The following is a 16,024-nucleotide window of genomic DNA, read 5'->3' as shown; positions in this document are numbered from 1 at the left end:
ATAAAAGCAGAATTTGATTGCTACATTTCAATAATTATTGTTATGTTTAACCTCCATTTTAAATAAATTTATTTCATTCCAAACTTAAAGTGAGGTCTATAAGCCAGTTGTTTTCTTCCTAAACTAATTTACCAGTAAAATTTCAGAGTCATTTTATCATTTAACCTGATTAAAATACAACTGGAGTAACTTGTTATAGTGCTTGTCTGTGTGAATGATATTATGTTCTTTTTAAGATAGAACCTGTCGTGTGCTTTGTAGCTTTTTTCCTTCTTTCTCTTCACTCTCACTTACTGTCACCTAGGCTGCAGAGCATTTTGTAGTCTAAGATGTATTTCTTGTGTCTCACACTTGTTTCCATAGACCCCCAAGACTGATGGGAGAAGGATTTGTGGTGATGCAGTCAAATGATGTCGACATCTATTATTACATGGATGAGCCAGGTGTGTCCTCTCAGAGTATGTTATCTTAGAGGATGGTTCTGTTTCTTCTGTGATGTCCTGTTGGCCTACATATTTGAAATCTCCCGCAAGTTAGCATCAGTATGTTGTAAATTTGACTATGAGAGTATTAAATTTCTTTAAAAAATATGTAATATCTTAAGAATTGAATTATTATATTACTATTCTATAAAATAATTTATTTCTACAGATACCTCAGAAATTGATGCAGGAATTCTAAAGAAAATCCTAGGGAGTATGGAGTATGTCTTATCTTAAAGGAGAAAATCACAGTTGTTACACTTGAACTTTAAAACTTAAAAATTGAGACCTAGCTACTTTGAATGATTGATAGATGGCTTCCATTTGAGAAAAGGACCTAATATTGGATTGTTTCAGCTCTTTTATCACATTTCTGTTCTTTTTGCCACCAAGAGGTGTAGTCACAAACCGCATATTTTTAGGATATTCCTTGCCAGGATTTTACTTGCCTTTTTATTATGACATTGCAGAAGCAATGGTGCTTACAAATTAGTGCCATGCATCGACAGTTCAACAGAAAATGCCAAGTCTCAAAAGGATTCCTAGATGAAAACATAAAGATTTTCAATTTTTATTGCTTACTGATCCATAAGTAGGATATACTTGGTGTGATACATTGGGAAGGAAGTACTCATAGGAGACTGTGCTGCAAGCCAGAGTATTCCAGTGAGTTCAGAAAATGCACTCACTTGGTTGGCTCATAAGCTTGTTTGATTTTTTTTCATGGAATGCTGATTTTACTTGGAAAAATAATTTATAACAAACCATGTAGATTTTCATGTGGAAATTAGAATTTTGCAAACTTTGCTACTGTATAAGAGCATCTCAATATTAACAGCTTTTCTAATGAAAATGTTAGTCATATTAGCATGTGGTTTCAGAAAAAGTTTAACAGATTTGCCAATATTTATAAAAATGAACATAATTCAATGAGCCACTGTTTTTCAAATGACCAGTATATAATATTAGAGTCATGCATGGATAAAAGATTCATTCAGAATACCACAGTCAGCAGAAGATTTTAACATGAGAGAGTTTGAAAAAAATGAATAATGGGTTTTAGGGTCTACACTGTTATCTTTTGACAGTTCCACTTGTTGAATTTTGCTTTAGTATCAGAGAATATATGAAAAGCCTATTGAAATGTCCAGATGGCTTCACTTCCTCTTAACAGTAGATAAGCAGAAGCCGCTGTGACAACCTGCCTGTTCTCGGTTTGGCTGCACATTGACTTATTGATGAAAAGAGCTTTACAAACACTTTTCACTGAATTGTTGTGGAAACTACAGTTTCGGGGTTTTTTTCTTAAAATGAAATCTTCATTTAATTTTTATTAAATAGTTATATTTTATATTTATTCATACATACTTTTATTACTGTCTTAGTCAGGGTTTCTATTCCTGCACAAAACATCATGACCAAGATGCAAGTTGGAGAAAAAAGGGTTTATTCAGTTTACACTTCCAGTTTGCTGTTAATCACCAAAGAAAGTTAGGACTGGAACTTAAGCAGGTCAGGAAGCAGGAGCTGATGCAGAGTGATGGTACTTACTGGCTTGCTTCCTCTGCCTTGCTTGGCTTGCATTTCTTATAGAACTCAAGACTACCAGCCCAGGGATGGTACCACCCACACACAATGGGCCCTCCCCCCTTAATCACTAATTTAGGAAATGCCCCACAGTTGGGTCTCATGGAAGTACTTCCCAACTGAAGTTCCTTTCTCTGTGATAACTCTAGCCTGTGCCAAGTTGACACACACAACCAGACAGTACAATTACTAAAGTTATTCTTTATGTAGATAAATAGTAATATATTATTTAAATAAAATCATGGAATTTTAATTCAAACACAATAAATTTGATATATAACATATAAACAAAACAAATTGAAAACCTCTTTGGGACTTAAAAAATTTTAAGTATAAGGTTTCCTGAGACTAAAACATTTGAACTGCTAATGTATGGTGGTTTTAACTAATTGCCTTTATATATTCTTGAATATAGGACTTGTTCCAGAAGAAACAGAAGAGAGTATAGAAGGAGATATAAGCAGTGAAGATTGCAAATTACAAGACTTACCTCCATGCTGGGGATTAGATATCGTTTGTGGTAAAGGAACAGATTTTAATTATGGACCCTGGGCTGACAGGCAGAGGTACTTGAGTGATTATATATTTAATAGTCTTTCAAGTGCATTGAGATCTTATTTTTTTTGAATACTAGCTTAATGTTTAAAACTGTTTTTATTATTTTTTTAATTATGTGTATTAATGTGTCTGAGGCTGTGTGCACATAAGCTCAGGTATTCATAGAGGCCAGAGAGTCTCCTGGAGCTGGAATTACCGTCAGTTTTGAGATGCTCATCATGGGTACCAGGAACCAAACTCAGGTCCCCCAAAAGAGCAGCAAGTTCTCTTAACAGCTGAGCCATCACTCTAGCTCAGGTAGTCTTAGTTTTTGTCACCTATTATATTGTGGCAAAGAAAGTAAGTTTTCAGTGAACCACCTTGATCCAGATATTAACTTGTTTGTGGAGAAACCACAAGCAAACTGCAGTGAGCAGTCTACTTGTTGGTTTCTTTGTTTTATTTTTGTATTTAATTGATGATTTACTTATTGACCCTCTGAGAGCCTGAGAGCCTGAGATTTTGGGGATATATAGATTCAGAAATGAAAGACTTGATGAAATGAATGATATAGCTTTAGTGAAGCTTTAATTCATGAGGAAAGGGTTTTGGTGACAGGCTTAGAAAAACAGTTGTTTTCCAGGACTGAATAGGAAAGCATCCCTGGGATATAGGTTCAACCGTGGAAACTTGTTTAATCAAGTTCTGGAGGCCAAGAGTCCCACTTAGAAGTGTTAGCAATGTTGGTTCCCTGTGACCATCATGAGAGGAGGATATATCCTCTCATGAGGATATAACCAGGCCTCTTTTTGAAGCTGAGGCCACATGTGATGTCTCTGTAACCAAATACAGTCATGTTCTGAAGGCTGGGCTTAGAATGTAAACATGATTTTTTTGGGGGCACAGTTTAGCTTGTGACAAACTATTTTTGCATCATGGTTAGCACAGTGAATGAAAAAGGCCTTATTATTAGATATGTGGATGTAGTTTATGAAAGAAGTAGAGATTTTCTAGGGGAAGGAAAATGGTGTGAATTATCAAGGAAAAATGAATTGGGATAGTAGAAAATTGCCCTGAGGGTCTCCTAGGTAGTTCAGAGTTCTATAATAAAGACATTTCAACATTCACAGAGGCCTAATCTGTAGAATTGTGAATTGGAGGCCAGCCTGAGCTAGGAAATGAGATCCCCAACTAAAAGCCATGAGCTTAGGCTGCTAAGTAAATGGTACCTTGTCGACCTAATTGCAAGGCCTAAAGAAAATAAATAAGTAACAACTAATAATAATTGCATTAATGGGTTTTACAGTAATGAGGATTATCTGAAAGGCTTGCTTGTTTTGAGGTGGGGGATCTTGTTCAACCTGACCTTACACTCTGGATTCAAGTGATCCTTTTGCTCTTGAGTATCATACCTGTCTACCTGGAAGAGTTAGTCATTTGTTAATTTTAAAGTAACTTTTATTTGTAATATATTATAACCAATTTACTATTTTTGAAGAATTTTAAAGGAGACATTTAGTAGTGATTTTTTTTAAAGGTCATTTTACATTGTTTAGAATTACTTTAGTTTTGAATTCATGCTCTAGCTTTCTTGTAGAGGGAAAAGTCAAGTCCTCTCATTGAATCAATACTTATTAACCTGTTGAAAGAGTGGTGAGATTTCTACCAATGCTGTCTTACTTAGGTTTCCATTGCTGTGCACAGACACCATGACCAAGGCAACTCTGATAAGGACAATATTGAATTGGGGCTGGCTTACTGGTTCTGAGGTTCAGTCCATTATCATCATGGCAGGAAGCATGGCAGTGTCTAGGCAGACACGGTACAGGAGGAGCTGAGGGTTCTACATCTTGTTCTTAAGGCAAACAGAAGACCACTATCCTCAAGCAGCTAGGAGGAAGCTCTTTAAAGCCTACACCCACAGTGACATACTTCCTCCAACAAGGCCACAGTCCTAATAGTGTTGCAGCCTGGGCCATGCTTATTCCAACCACCACAGATGTATTGGTTGTTTTCATACTTTTCTTAGTTTCAAAAGAACTTCCTACCTTCTGTTGGAATAATTGCACTCTTTGTTAAATGCTATGGTCTTTGTTCTTACTTTTTAAAAAATGGCATTAAAAATGAAGCCAGGACCCCACATATGTTAGGCAAGTATTCTCATTTTATTTTAATGTTAGTATTTTATATATATTTAAGTAATTTGCTTCAATAGATCAGTGTTTAACAGTTGTTCAAAAATGAAACAAATTTTTGAAAACATTTGAAATATGATATCACTAAGTTCTGTTAGATTGCTTATTAAACTTGAACATCAATGGAGCTTAGTAATTCAGGTTAGAGCAATATTCTTCATGTTATTAGGTGCTGCTTTTCTTTTTATAGTCATTTTTTAGGTTTAATGATGCTGTGGTCACTGAGGCATCAGATGAAAATGAGATACTTGTATTAAGTAATGCACTTAATCTAATTGGACTGTACTAAGAAATCGTAGGAGAACTTAAATATTCTTTTTTTTTAATCTGTTGAACAATTCTATTAAAATGAAATGTTTTTATATTTTTATTGTCAAATAATACATGATTCTTAAATTATATTTAATATTGCTGTACTTAAAAATATTAGTACATATTTACTAAAAGCACAAGTTAAAATTTTTATAATACAGTTTTTTTAAAAAAGATGTTATCTATTATATATACAGTGTTCCATCTGTATGTATGCCTACAGGCCAGAAGAGGGCACCAGATCTCATTATATATGGTTATGAGCTACTGTGTGGTTACTGGGAATTGAACTCAGGATCTCTGGAAGCAGACAGTGTTCTTTACCTCTAAGCCATCTCTCCAGCTCCAGTTTTTGAGTTTTGAGACAAGGCCCTCTACATAGCCCTAGCTGTCCTAGACCTCACTGGGTAGACCAGGATGGCCTCAAACTTAACAAAGATCCACCTATCTCTTCTCCTGAGAGCTGGGATGAAAGGTCTGTGCCACCACTCCTCGCATATAAATTTACTTTAGAGACTGACCGATCTTTGTATTATTTAGAGAAATGATACTGCAGTTAATGTGCAATAGAACTTCGCTTTCACAACCTCCTCTAGCAGGTTTTCCTTTTGTTGAGAGAGAATCCCAGTATATTGTTTATTTAGGCTCAGAGCCATTCATGTTCATTAAATCACAAGGCTTACTTTTCAGTGCACTTTGTTCATGTGAGTAGTGTTTGCTTCCTTATTTTTGTGGAAGGATGGCTGTGTGATGGGGGAAGGTATTGCACATTTCTTAGGTTCTTTCATCTTTGTCAAGTGATATAGGGAGGCATACACTAAGGCTCAGCATCTAAATACTTGTTTACTTTTTAGAACACATTGTTCTTTGTCCTTTCATTTATATTATGTTGATTAAAAGTGATTGCAGACAGTTGGAATGATGACTTGGTGGCTAAGAGAACTGGTTGGTTTTGCAGAAGACCTTTGCTTGATGACCAGCAGTCACAGCTGTCTATAACTGGTCCCGGGGCTCTGACAACCTCGTTTGTGTTTCACATGTGTTGCATGCATATAGTGAACATATACATGTGCAAGCAAAATACTCATATATATAAAATAAAAATAAAGGTTAATTTTTTTGAGTGATTATGAAAATAATACAAAAACTCTTCCATGGTTAAATATTTTAACTTAATCCCCAGTACCACTCCATGAGATGAGTTATTCTTATTTATAGACAAGGGAGAAGACCAGGTTTCCTCAGAAAGATTAGATCACCTGCTCAGGGAAGAATGATGAATTACGCTATACTCTTTCAGTTCTTGATAGTTTGCACAACTGGTGTGTTTGCAGCATTTTTACAACTCACATATACTTGGATTGGATCCTGCTCATGTCTCACTCGGTAATATTACAATGTTAGGTATTCAGAACTCATTGATAAGATGTGGAAAAATAGTTTGTCAAATGAGATAGCAATGATAATGTAAGTAAAATATGACTTTGGACCCTTATCAAAGACAGTATTTGACTAACACACTGTTTCTCTTATTCCTTTTCATGTAGAGATTGTTTATGGAAGTTTTTCTTTCCACCTGATTATCAAGTTCTGAAAGTTTCTGAAATTGCACAGCCTGGAAGACCAAGACAAATCCTTGCATTTGAACTACGAATGAATATTATTGCAGATGCTACCATTGACTTGCTATTTACCAAAAACAGGGTATTCACTATAAGATTGTAGAGAATAGTATTTAAAAATCTGAAAATTGCTTCTCAGAGTTTTTCTGGTTCATAATTCTATGCTTAGCTTCATTCTGTGGGCTCTCCATACCTCCTTAATTATTACTTTTGCTTTCATAATACTTTATTAAGTGCTAAATAATGGAAAGAAATTAATAATGATTAATAGTAATAACAATGAACCTTGAAGTTATCTTTAGTTTCTCTTTTTATTTTGTTAAATTGCTTTAAGTGTATTTTTTATACAAATTTGAATCTTGATTTTTACAGATTTTTAGTAGTTCATATTAATAGTAATTATATTTCTTTGTAATTTAAAAGTAAAATGATAGGAATATAAGTACAATAAATCTCTTGTAAATTAATCTTGTTTTCTTTGGTAGGAAACAAATGCTGTGCATGTAAATGTAGGAGCTGGCTCATATTTAGAAATTAATATTCCGATGACAGTTGAAGAAAATGGTAAGCTATCATTATTTTTCCTGAAATTATGACATAATTAATATGTTATTGTAGTTTGTTAGTCCTTGCAGAGTAACATTAATACTTTTTTCATTTTTATTTTTTGTCTTTTAATTTAAATATAAATTTGCTGATAAATAATAAATTAAATATAAATTAACTGATACATAAAAAAGTACTCATTTATGGTATGCCATGTGATACTTGAACTTATGTATATATATATATATATATGTATATATATATATATATATACTTAGAATGTTCAAGTCAAAGTAAATATGTCTGTTTCTACATTTGTAACTTCTGTGTGTAAAATTCATTTAAAATTTTGTTTAGCTTTGCACTTACTGAGACAGTGTCTCACTGTGTAGCCCATGCTGACCAAAGACTTGCTGTGTAATGTAGGCTTGTCCCTACCTGAGATAGTCTTGTCTCAGACTCCCAAGTGCTGCGATCACAGCTTGGCACCACCATACTGATAGGCTTTCCTTGAACTTTGAAAGCTCTACTGCATATTCTCATTTTCTGCAGCTTGCACTTCTGACTGTAACTCAGTAGTCCTGTTCACTTGCACCCACCCTTCTTTCTCCTTATTTGCACCCACCTTGGATAACTACCATTCTGTTCTTAGCTTCTGGGACATCAGTTTTTGTTATTGTTGGTGTTTGTTTTTGTTTTTATTTTAGATTGCATGCTTTAGTGAGATCATTAATAAGATCAGGTCATTTTTGTGCTTTGCTTATTTCACTTGAAAATGACTTTCATTTTGAGCCATTTTGTTACAGATGATAGGATTTCATCTGTTTTTTAATACAGCTAGCTTTCGATTTTATATATGTACCATATTTCTTGTCCTTCCATCAGTTGATGGGATCTCTACTTAGCTTGTTTTCATGTCTTGGCTTTTATGGACGGTGCTGCAGTGAATGTGGGTGCTCAGGTGGTCTCCAGCCTTCTTAGTTCATTGCCTTGGGAGATAGACCCTGTAATGGAGTTGCTGGATTACATGATGGTTCTATTTATAATTCTTTTGGAAGTATTCATGAGCATATTAGCTATAGTTTTAATTTTTATGTACTTGTTGTTTACACTATTGTACAAATATTTGATATCTAAACAGAACAATTTTCTACCTTTCTAGATGTTTTAATTCTGTATTTTTCTTATGTTGTGTTTATCTCTTCTAGGACTATACATAATGTGCTTACTATTTCCTAGTTAGACTCTGGTTCTATGAGAATACATACTATGCAGCTCATATTGAACTCAGCTCTTGGGATTTGAGCAGTAATTAGATGAATAACAGGCTTAAATGGTTTTTTTTGTTTTTTGTTTGTTTTTAGTATTTTTGTTTTTTGTATTTTTGAGAGGAAAGAATATTTCATCTTATATCTTATAGTACATTATGAATGGTAGTCCGTACAGGAAATCAAACATGAACTTGGAGGCAGGCATGAAGAAGAGGTCCTGAAGGAATAGAATTGCTATCTTGGGCAGACTGATTTCTTATTCCAGCTGTTCAGGGATGGCACTTGCAATAGTAAATCATATGTCAAGAAAATACTCAATGATCTTTTGCCTACTAGACAATTCGATGGAGACTTTTTCTCAACTCAAGTTTCCTTTTTCAATTTGACTCCTGTTAGACTATATTTGATAAAAAAACTAAAACAAAGAAACAATGAAAGGAAGGAAGGAAGGAAAGAAGGAAGAGAGATTTTCTCAAAGAACCAGCTCCTGGTTTGTTGATTCTTTGTATAGTTCTTTTTGATTCTACTTGGTTGATTTAAGCCCTGAATTGATTATTTACTATCTTGTCTTGGGCACCTGTATTGGTGCTAGTATATGGAAAGAGAAAATAGAGAAAAGCTGTAGCATTTGGGCTTTTCAATTAGGTAATCTATTGAAACAATAACCGAGGAAGACATAATATCCACCTCACCTAACTCCATGTGATTTCTTGTGAAGAACTACCTATTATATTCACTGGATTTAAAATAATAGTCATGTGGGGCCATGAAGGAGATAGCTGAGATTCTTTACCACTGCCTAATTCAAGGGAGGTATTGATAAGAAAAGTCTATTAGGAATGCTTTAATTGTAGTCTGTCACAGGGAAGAATGGAAGTTGGAAGTTGTACAAAATTAATAATGGTTCCCATATGGCAGTGCTTTTCCCTTAAAATTGATAATACAGGCTCTAGAGAGATGTTTCCACACACAGTTCAAAGCACTTTCTGCCACTACAAAGGACCAGCACTTCTTGGTGCCTACAACCATCTCTAACATTCTTTTCTGGCCTCTGAGACACCATGAACACATGTATGTGTGCACTTGTATATGCACATACATAACACAGGCAAAGTATCCTGTGATAAAATCCTTAAGTTGATAATTGTCTTAGTTAGGGTTTCTTTTTTTGTAAAAGATATATTCTTTATTTGCATTTCAAATGTTGTCCCCTTTCCTGGTCCCCCTCTCCTGAAAAACTCCTAACCCATCCCCCCTCCCCCTGCTCAGCAATCTACCCACTCCCACTTCTCTGTCCAGGCATTCCCCTATACAGGGCCATCGAGCCTTCTCAGTACCTAGGGCCTCTCCTTGATGTCCAACAAAGCCATCCTTTGTTTCATATGCATCTGGAGCCATGGGTCCCTCCATGTGTACTCTTTGGTTGGTGCTTTAGTCCCTGGGGAACTCTAGGGGGTACTGGGTGGTTCATATTGTTGTTCCTTCTATGGCATTGCAAACCCCTACAGCTCCTTGGATCCTTTCTCTACCTCCTCCATTGGGGCAACCCTGTGCTCAGTTCAATGGCTAGCTGAGAGTGTCCCCCTCTGTATTTATCATGCACTGGCAGAGCCTCCCAGGTAACAGCTATATTAGGCTCTGGTCAGCAAGCACATGTGGGCATCCACAATAGTGTCTGGGTTTGTTAACTGTATATGGGATGAATCCCTAGGTGGAACAGTCTCTGGATGGTCTTTCCCTCAGCCTCTGCTCCACACTTTCTTTCACTTGTTTGGTTAGAGTCACACCAAGATACTCTCTATTGTTTATGACTATTGTGAAGGGTGTCGTTTCCCTAATTTCTTTCTCAGCCTGTTTATCTTTTGAGTATAGGAAGGCTACTGATTTGTTGGAGTTTATTTTGTATTTAGCCACTTGCTGAAGTTGTTTATCAGCTGTAGGATTTCTCTGGTGGAGTTTTTTGGGTCACTTAAGCATACTATCATAACATCTGCAAATAGTGATAGTTTGACTTCTTCCTTTCCAATTTGTATCCCTTTGACCTCCTTTCGTTGTCTAATTGCTCTGGCTAGAACTTCAAGTACTATATTGAATAAATATGGAGAGAGAGGGCAGCCCTGTCTAGTCCCTGATTTTAATGGGATTGTTTCAAGTTTCTCTTTATTTATTTTGATGTTAGCTACTTGTTTGCTGTATATTGCTTTTACTAAGTCTAGGTATGGGACTTGATTTCCATATATTGAACCATCCCTGCATCCCTGGGATGAAGCCTACTTGATCATGGTGAAAGATTGTTTTGCTGTGTTCTTGGATTTGGTTGGCAAGAATTTTATTGAGTATTTTTGCATTGATATTCATAAGGGAAATTGGTCTGAAGTTCTTTTTCTTTGTTGGATATTTGTGTGGTTTTGACATCAACGTAATTGTGGCTTCATAGAACGAGTTGGGTAGTATTCCTTCCGTTTCTATTTTGTGGAATAGTTTGATATTAGGTCTTCTTTGAATGTCTGATAGGATTCTGCACTAAAACTATCTGGTTCTGTGCTTTTTTTGCTTGGGAGACTTTTAATGACTGCTTGTATTTTTTTAAGGGGTTATGATATTGTATAGATGGTCTATCTGATCCTGATTTAACTTTGGTATTTTGTATCTGTGTAGAAAATTGTCCATTTCATCCAGATTTTCTAGTTGTGTTGAGTATAGGCTTTTGTAGTAGGATCTGATGATTTTTTTTTAATTTCCTCAGTTTCTGTTCTTAAATTTCCCTTTTCGTTTCTGATTGTGTAATTTTGGATACTGTTTCTATGCCCTTTGGTTAGTCTGACTAAGGGTTAATCTAGTTGATTTTCTCAAAGAACCAGCTTCTGGTTTTGTTGATTCTTTATGTAGTTCTTTTAGTTTCTACTTGGTTGATTTCAGCCCTGAGTTTGATTATTTGCTTCCTTCTACTACTCTTGGGTGTATTAGCTTCCTTTTGTTCTAGAGCTTTCAGGTGTGCTGTTTTGGAGGCACTCAGAACTATGAGTTTTCTTCTTAGCATTGTTTTCATTGTATCCCCTAAGTTTGTGTATGTTGTGCCTTCACTTTCATTCAATTCTAAAAAGTCTTTGACTTTTTTTCCTTATGTCTTCCTTGATCAAGGTGTCATTGAGTAGAGCATTGTTCAGCTTCCATGCATATGTGGGCTTTCTGTTGTTTTTGTTGCTATTGAAGACTAGCCTTAATCCGTAGTGTTCTGATAGGAGGCATGGAATTATTTCAATCTTCTTATATCTATTGAAATCTGTTTTGTGATTATATGGTCAGTTTTGGAGAAGGTACCATGAGGTGCTGAGAAGGTATATTCTTTTGATTTAGGATGATATGTTCTGTAGATATCCATTTGGTCTATCATTTCTGTTAGTTTCACTGTGTCTCTGTTTGTGTTTCCCTGATCTGTCCATTGCTGAGAGTGGGGTGTTGAAGTCGCCCACAATTATTGTGTGAGGTGCAATGTGTGCTTTGAGCTTTAGTAAATTTTCTTTTATGAATGTGGGCACCCTTGCATTTGGGACATAGATGTTCAGAATTGAGAGTTCTTCTTGGCAGATTTTTCCTTTCATAAGTATGAAGCGTTCTTCCGTGTCTTTTTTGATGACTTTTGGTTGAACGCCAATTTTATCTAATAGTACAATGGCTATTCCAGCTTGTTTCCTGGGACCATTTGCTTGGAAAATTGTTTTCCAGCCTTTTACTTTGAGGTTGTGTTTGTCTTTGACACTGAGGTGCATTTCCTGTATGCAGCAAAATGCTCGGTTCTGTTTATGTATCCAGTCTATTAGTCTATGTCTTTATACTGGGGAATTGAGACCATTGATATTAAGGAATAGTGATTGTTGCTTCCTGTTATTTTTTATGTCATTTTTATGTTTGTGTGGTTAACTTCTTTTGGGTCTGTTGAAAGATTACTTTCTTGCTTTTTCTAAGGTGTAGTTTCCCTCCTTGTGTTGGCGTTTCCCATCTATTATCCTTTGTAGGGCTGGATTTGTGGAAAGATATTATGTAAATATGTTTTTGTCATGGAATATCTTAGTTTCCCCATCTATGGCGTTTGAGAGTTTTGCTTGGTATAGTAGCCTGGGCTGACATTGGTGTTCTCTTAGGGTCTGTATAACATCTGCCCAGGATCTTCTAGCTTTCATCATCTCTGGTGAGAAGTCTGGTGCAATTCTGATAGGTCTGCTTTTATACGTTTTCCCCTTACTGCTTTTAATATTCTTTCTTTGTTTAGTGCATTTGGTGTTTTGATTATTATGTGACAGGAAGAATTTCTGTTCTAGTCTAGTCTATTTAGAGTTTTGTAGGCTTCTTGTATGTTCATGGGCATCTTTTTCTTTAGGTTAGGGAAGTTTTCTTTTATGATTTTGTTGAAGATATTTACTGTCCCTTTAAGTTGTAAATCTTCACTCTCTTCTACACCTATACTCCTTAGGTTTCATCTTCTCATTGTATGGATATCCTGGATTTCCTGGATGTTTTGGGTTAGGAGCTTTTTGCATTTTGCATTTTCTTTGATTGTTGAGTCAGTGTTTTCTATGGTATCATCAGCACCTGAGATTCTTTCTTCTATCTCTTATATTCTGTTGTTAATGCTTGCATCTATGGTTCCTGATCTCTTTTCTAGGTTTTCTATTCCAGAGTTTCCTCAATCTCCCTTTGTGATTTCTTTATTGTTTCTACTTCCACTTTTAGATCCTGAATGGTTTTGTTTAGTCCCTTCACTTGTTTGTTTGTATTTTCCTGTAATTCTTTTTCTGTTTCCTCTTTAAGGGCTTCTACCTGTTGACCCATGTTCTCCTTTATTTCTTTTAGGGAGTTATTTATGTCCCTCTTGAAGTCCTCTATCATCATCATTACATGTTAGATCCAAATCTTGGTTTTCTGGTGTGTTGGGGTAATCAGGGCTCACTGTTGTGGGAGAACTGGGTTCAGATGATGCCATGAAGCCTTGGTTTCCATTGGTAATGTTCTTGAGTTTGCCTTTTGCCATCTGGTTGTCTCTGGTGTTAGCTGGTCTTGCTGTTTCTGACTGTGGCTTATCTGTCCTGTAAGCCCATGTATCTATATTCCTGGGAGACCCATTCTCTCTGGGAAGAATTTAGGTATGGAGAGCTATGATATAGGGTCATCTCAGGTGTACAGATAGAAATCAGAGGATCCTGTTCCCAACTGATCCTTGGTTCCTGTGTCCTCATGGCTCTGGGCAGGTTCCTCCTGTGCCAGAATTTTGAAGAGAAGTGGTGGTCTTACCTGTGCACACAGGTCTGCAGGCACTCCTGGGAGACCCACTCTCTTGTGGTGTATTTGTGTATGTAGCTCTGTGGCCCAGGACCAGCTCTGGGTCCAGACAGAATTTGGAAGACTCCTTTCCCAGGCTGCTCCTGGGCTCTTGTGTCCTTAGGCTTTCCAGCTGGTTCCTCTGAGCAGCACGGGTGGTCCTACCTGTGCTCTCAGGCCTCTTTGTACTCCTGGGAGGTAAGCTGTCTGCCCGTGCCACCTGGAAATGGTGCACTGTGGCAGAGGATGGTCCCCCGCTGGAGAGAGAAACTAGAAGGCTCTTGACTGAGTGTGCTGGATGTGTTTCTCTGAGCAGCAGGGGTGATCCTATCTGTGCTGTCAGGCCTCTCCTGCGTGGTTAGCCACCTCCCTGCGCTCCTGAATATGGCACTCTGTCTTAGTTAGGATTTCTGTTGCTGTGATGAAACATGATGGCCAAAAAGCACTTTGGGGAGGAAACGGTTTATTTGGTTTACACTTCATATTACTGGTCATCATTAGAGGAAATCAGGATCAAACAGAACAGGAACCTGGAGCTGATGCAGAGGCCAGGGAAGGATACTGTTTACTGCTTCTCTCCCCAAAGCTGTTCAGTCTGCTTCTTGTAGGACTCAGGACCACTAGCCCAGAGATGGCATCCAACCACAATGGGCTTGGTCTTTCCCCAGCAACCACTAATTAAAAAAATGTTTTCCAGCTGGATATTATACAAGCATTTTCTCAATTGGGATTCCCTTCTTTCAGATAACTCCAGCTGTGTCAAGTTGACATAAGACTAGCCAGAGCAGTAATGCATAGTAAATGTCGCTGTGCCATTTTATAGTGTAAACTTTTGTGCACACTGAGATAAGGGGGTCACCTGAGGACTGAGGAATCATTATCTCAGTTAGTAGAAAGAGAACTAACTCTCATAAATTATTCTTTAACCTCCACCCAGACATCTATCCAACTTAATAAAATGTAATAAAAATTGTTAAAAGGATTTGGTAGATTTAAGATAATTTTATGGACCTCCAACTCCAAATACACAAAAGCCTGACATATTTTTCAAATTCAGATGTTTGGGATGAAGTAGAAAGCCTACATCAGGGTATATGCCAGACTAGCTATAAAATTTTTAGAATAATAACATATAGCTTGTGTTCTTTGAAAAAGAAGCCAGTTAAAAAAAGAAATGGCACTTTAAACTTCTGCTTATGCTGAGAATAGCCTATATTGTTGTGAGACTGTCATTACAGGAGAAATAGATAATATTTGGCAACTGTCCTTATACAGGGAGTAGTTGAAAAAAATGGTTTAAAATATAATTTAATCAGTGGATAAAGAAAAAGTATAGGACTTGTGCTAATAGTTGAAAATTTTACTTAGAAGCAAACATGTACAACCAGTTCTCCCCTTCATAAGCTTAGCATCCATAGACTCAAGCAGTTGTGATATGGAAATATTTAAGCAAAGTTGCAGGTATACTATGTATTTCCCCTGTCATCCTCTGAACAATACTATCCAATGGTTATTACATATTAAATATATAAGTAATGCCATATAATTTGGCATATGTGGGAGATAAATAGAAAAATTGGAATATTTTGGTATATTACATGAAAGTCTTGAACATTTGTAGATTTTAGTTTAAGTGTGGCATCTTGGGATCATCGTATTTGGATACTGAGAGACCACCATGGGTTTGTTCTCAAAATCAAACCAGGAGATATGCCATGTGGTGGTGATGTTTACTCATTGTTTTCTTGTCTGAGAAAGATCTCTTGTTACATTAGTCAGCTCCCTGTCACTGAAATATACTTAAGCTGTTTTTCAAGGATTTCATTTTTAAAGTGGTAGTGGGAGTTGGTCCTGTGCCAAAAATTTTAATTGTATACTTTTTATTCTTGCTCTTACATTTTATGTTTTTGTTTATTAGGTTATACCCCTGCAATTAAAGGACAACTATTACATGTCGATGCCACTACCAGTATGCAATATCGGACCCTTTTAGAAGCAGAAATGTTAGCAGTAAGTCTAAACATATGATATACATTTGTTTAGTAGCTATAGATTTAGTTTTAATTTTTTAATGTAAAATTTCTAAAACTTATCTGTATTTTTATTTAAGAACTACCAAGTAGGTACTCTGGTTCTACCCGATTTGGGAAGAGAGG

General features: G+C 36.3%; 1 protein-coding gene across 9 annotated transcripts in view; it reads left to right on the top strand.

Moving 5' to 3' along the window:
- The window catches only part of Bltp1 (bridge-like lipid transfer protein family member 1), a 204,637-nt gene that overhangs the window by 28,014 nt on the left and 160,599 nt on the right, over positions 1–16,024 (top strand). For all 9 annotated transcript variants that reach the window (XM_052180612.1, XM_052180617.1, XM_052180611.1 and 6 more), the window contains exons 10-14: positions 364–443; positions 2,485–2,635; positions 6,661–6,817; positions 7,221–7,299; positions 15,787–15,878. In XM_052180612.1, the coding sequence (XP_052036572.1) occupies positions 364–443; positions 2,485–2,635; positions 6,661–6,817; positions 7,221–7,299; positions 15,787–15,878 (559 nt within the window). The remainder of the gene's footprint in view (positions 1–363; positions 444–2,484; positions 2,636–6,660; positions 6,818–7,220; positions 7,300–15,786; positions 15,879–16,024) is intronic.

The sequence above is a fragment of the Apodemus sylvaticus genome, chromosome 4 (assembly GCF_947179515.1).
Source record: "Apodemus sylvaticus chromosome 4, mApoSyl1.1, whole genome shotgun sequence".
Taxonomy (NCBI): Eukaryota; Metazoa; Chordata; class Mammalia; order Rodentia; family Muridae; genus Apodemus; species Apodemus sylvaticus.
The sequence above is the reverse complement of the archived record's forward strand: the minus strand, read 5'-3'. Positions and strand labels throughout refer to the sequence as shown.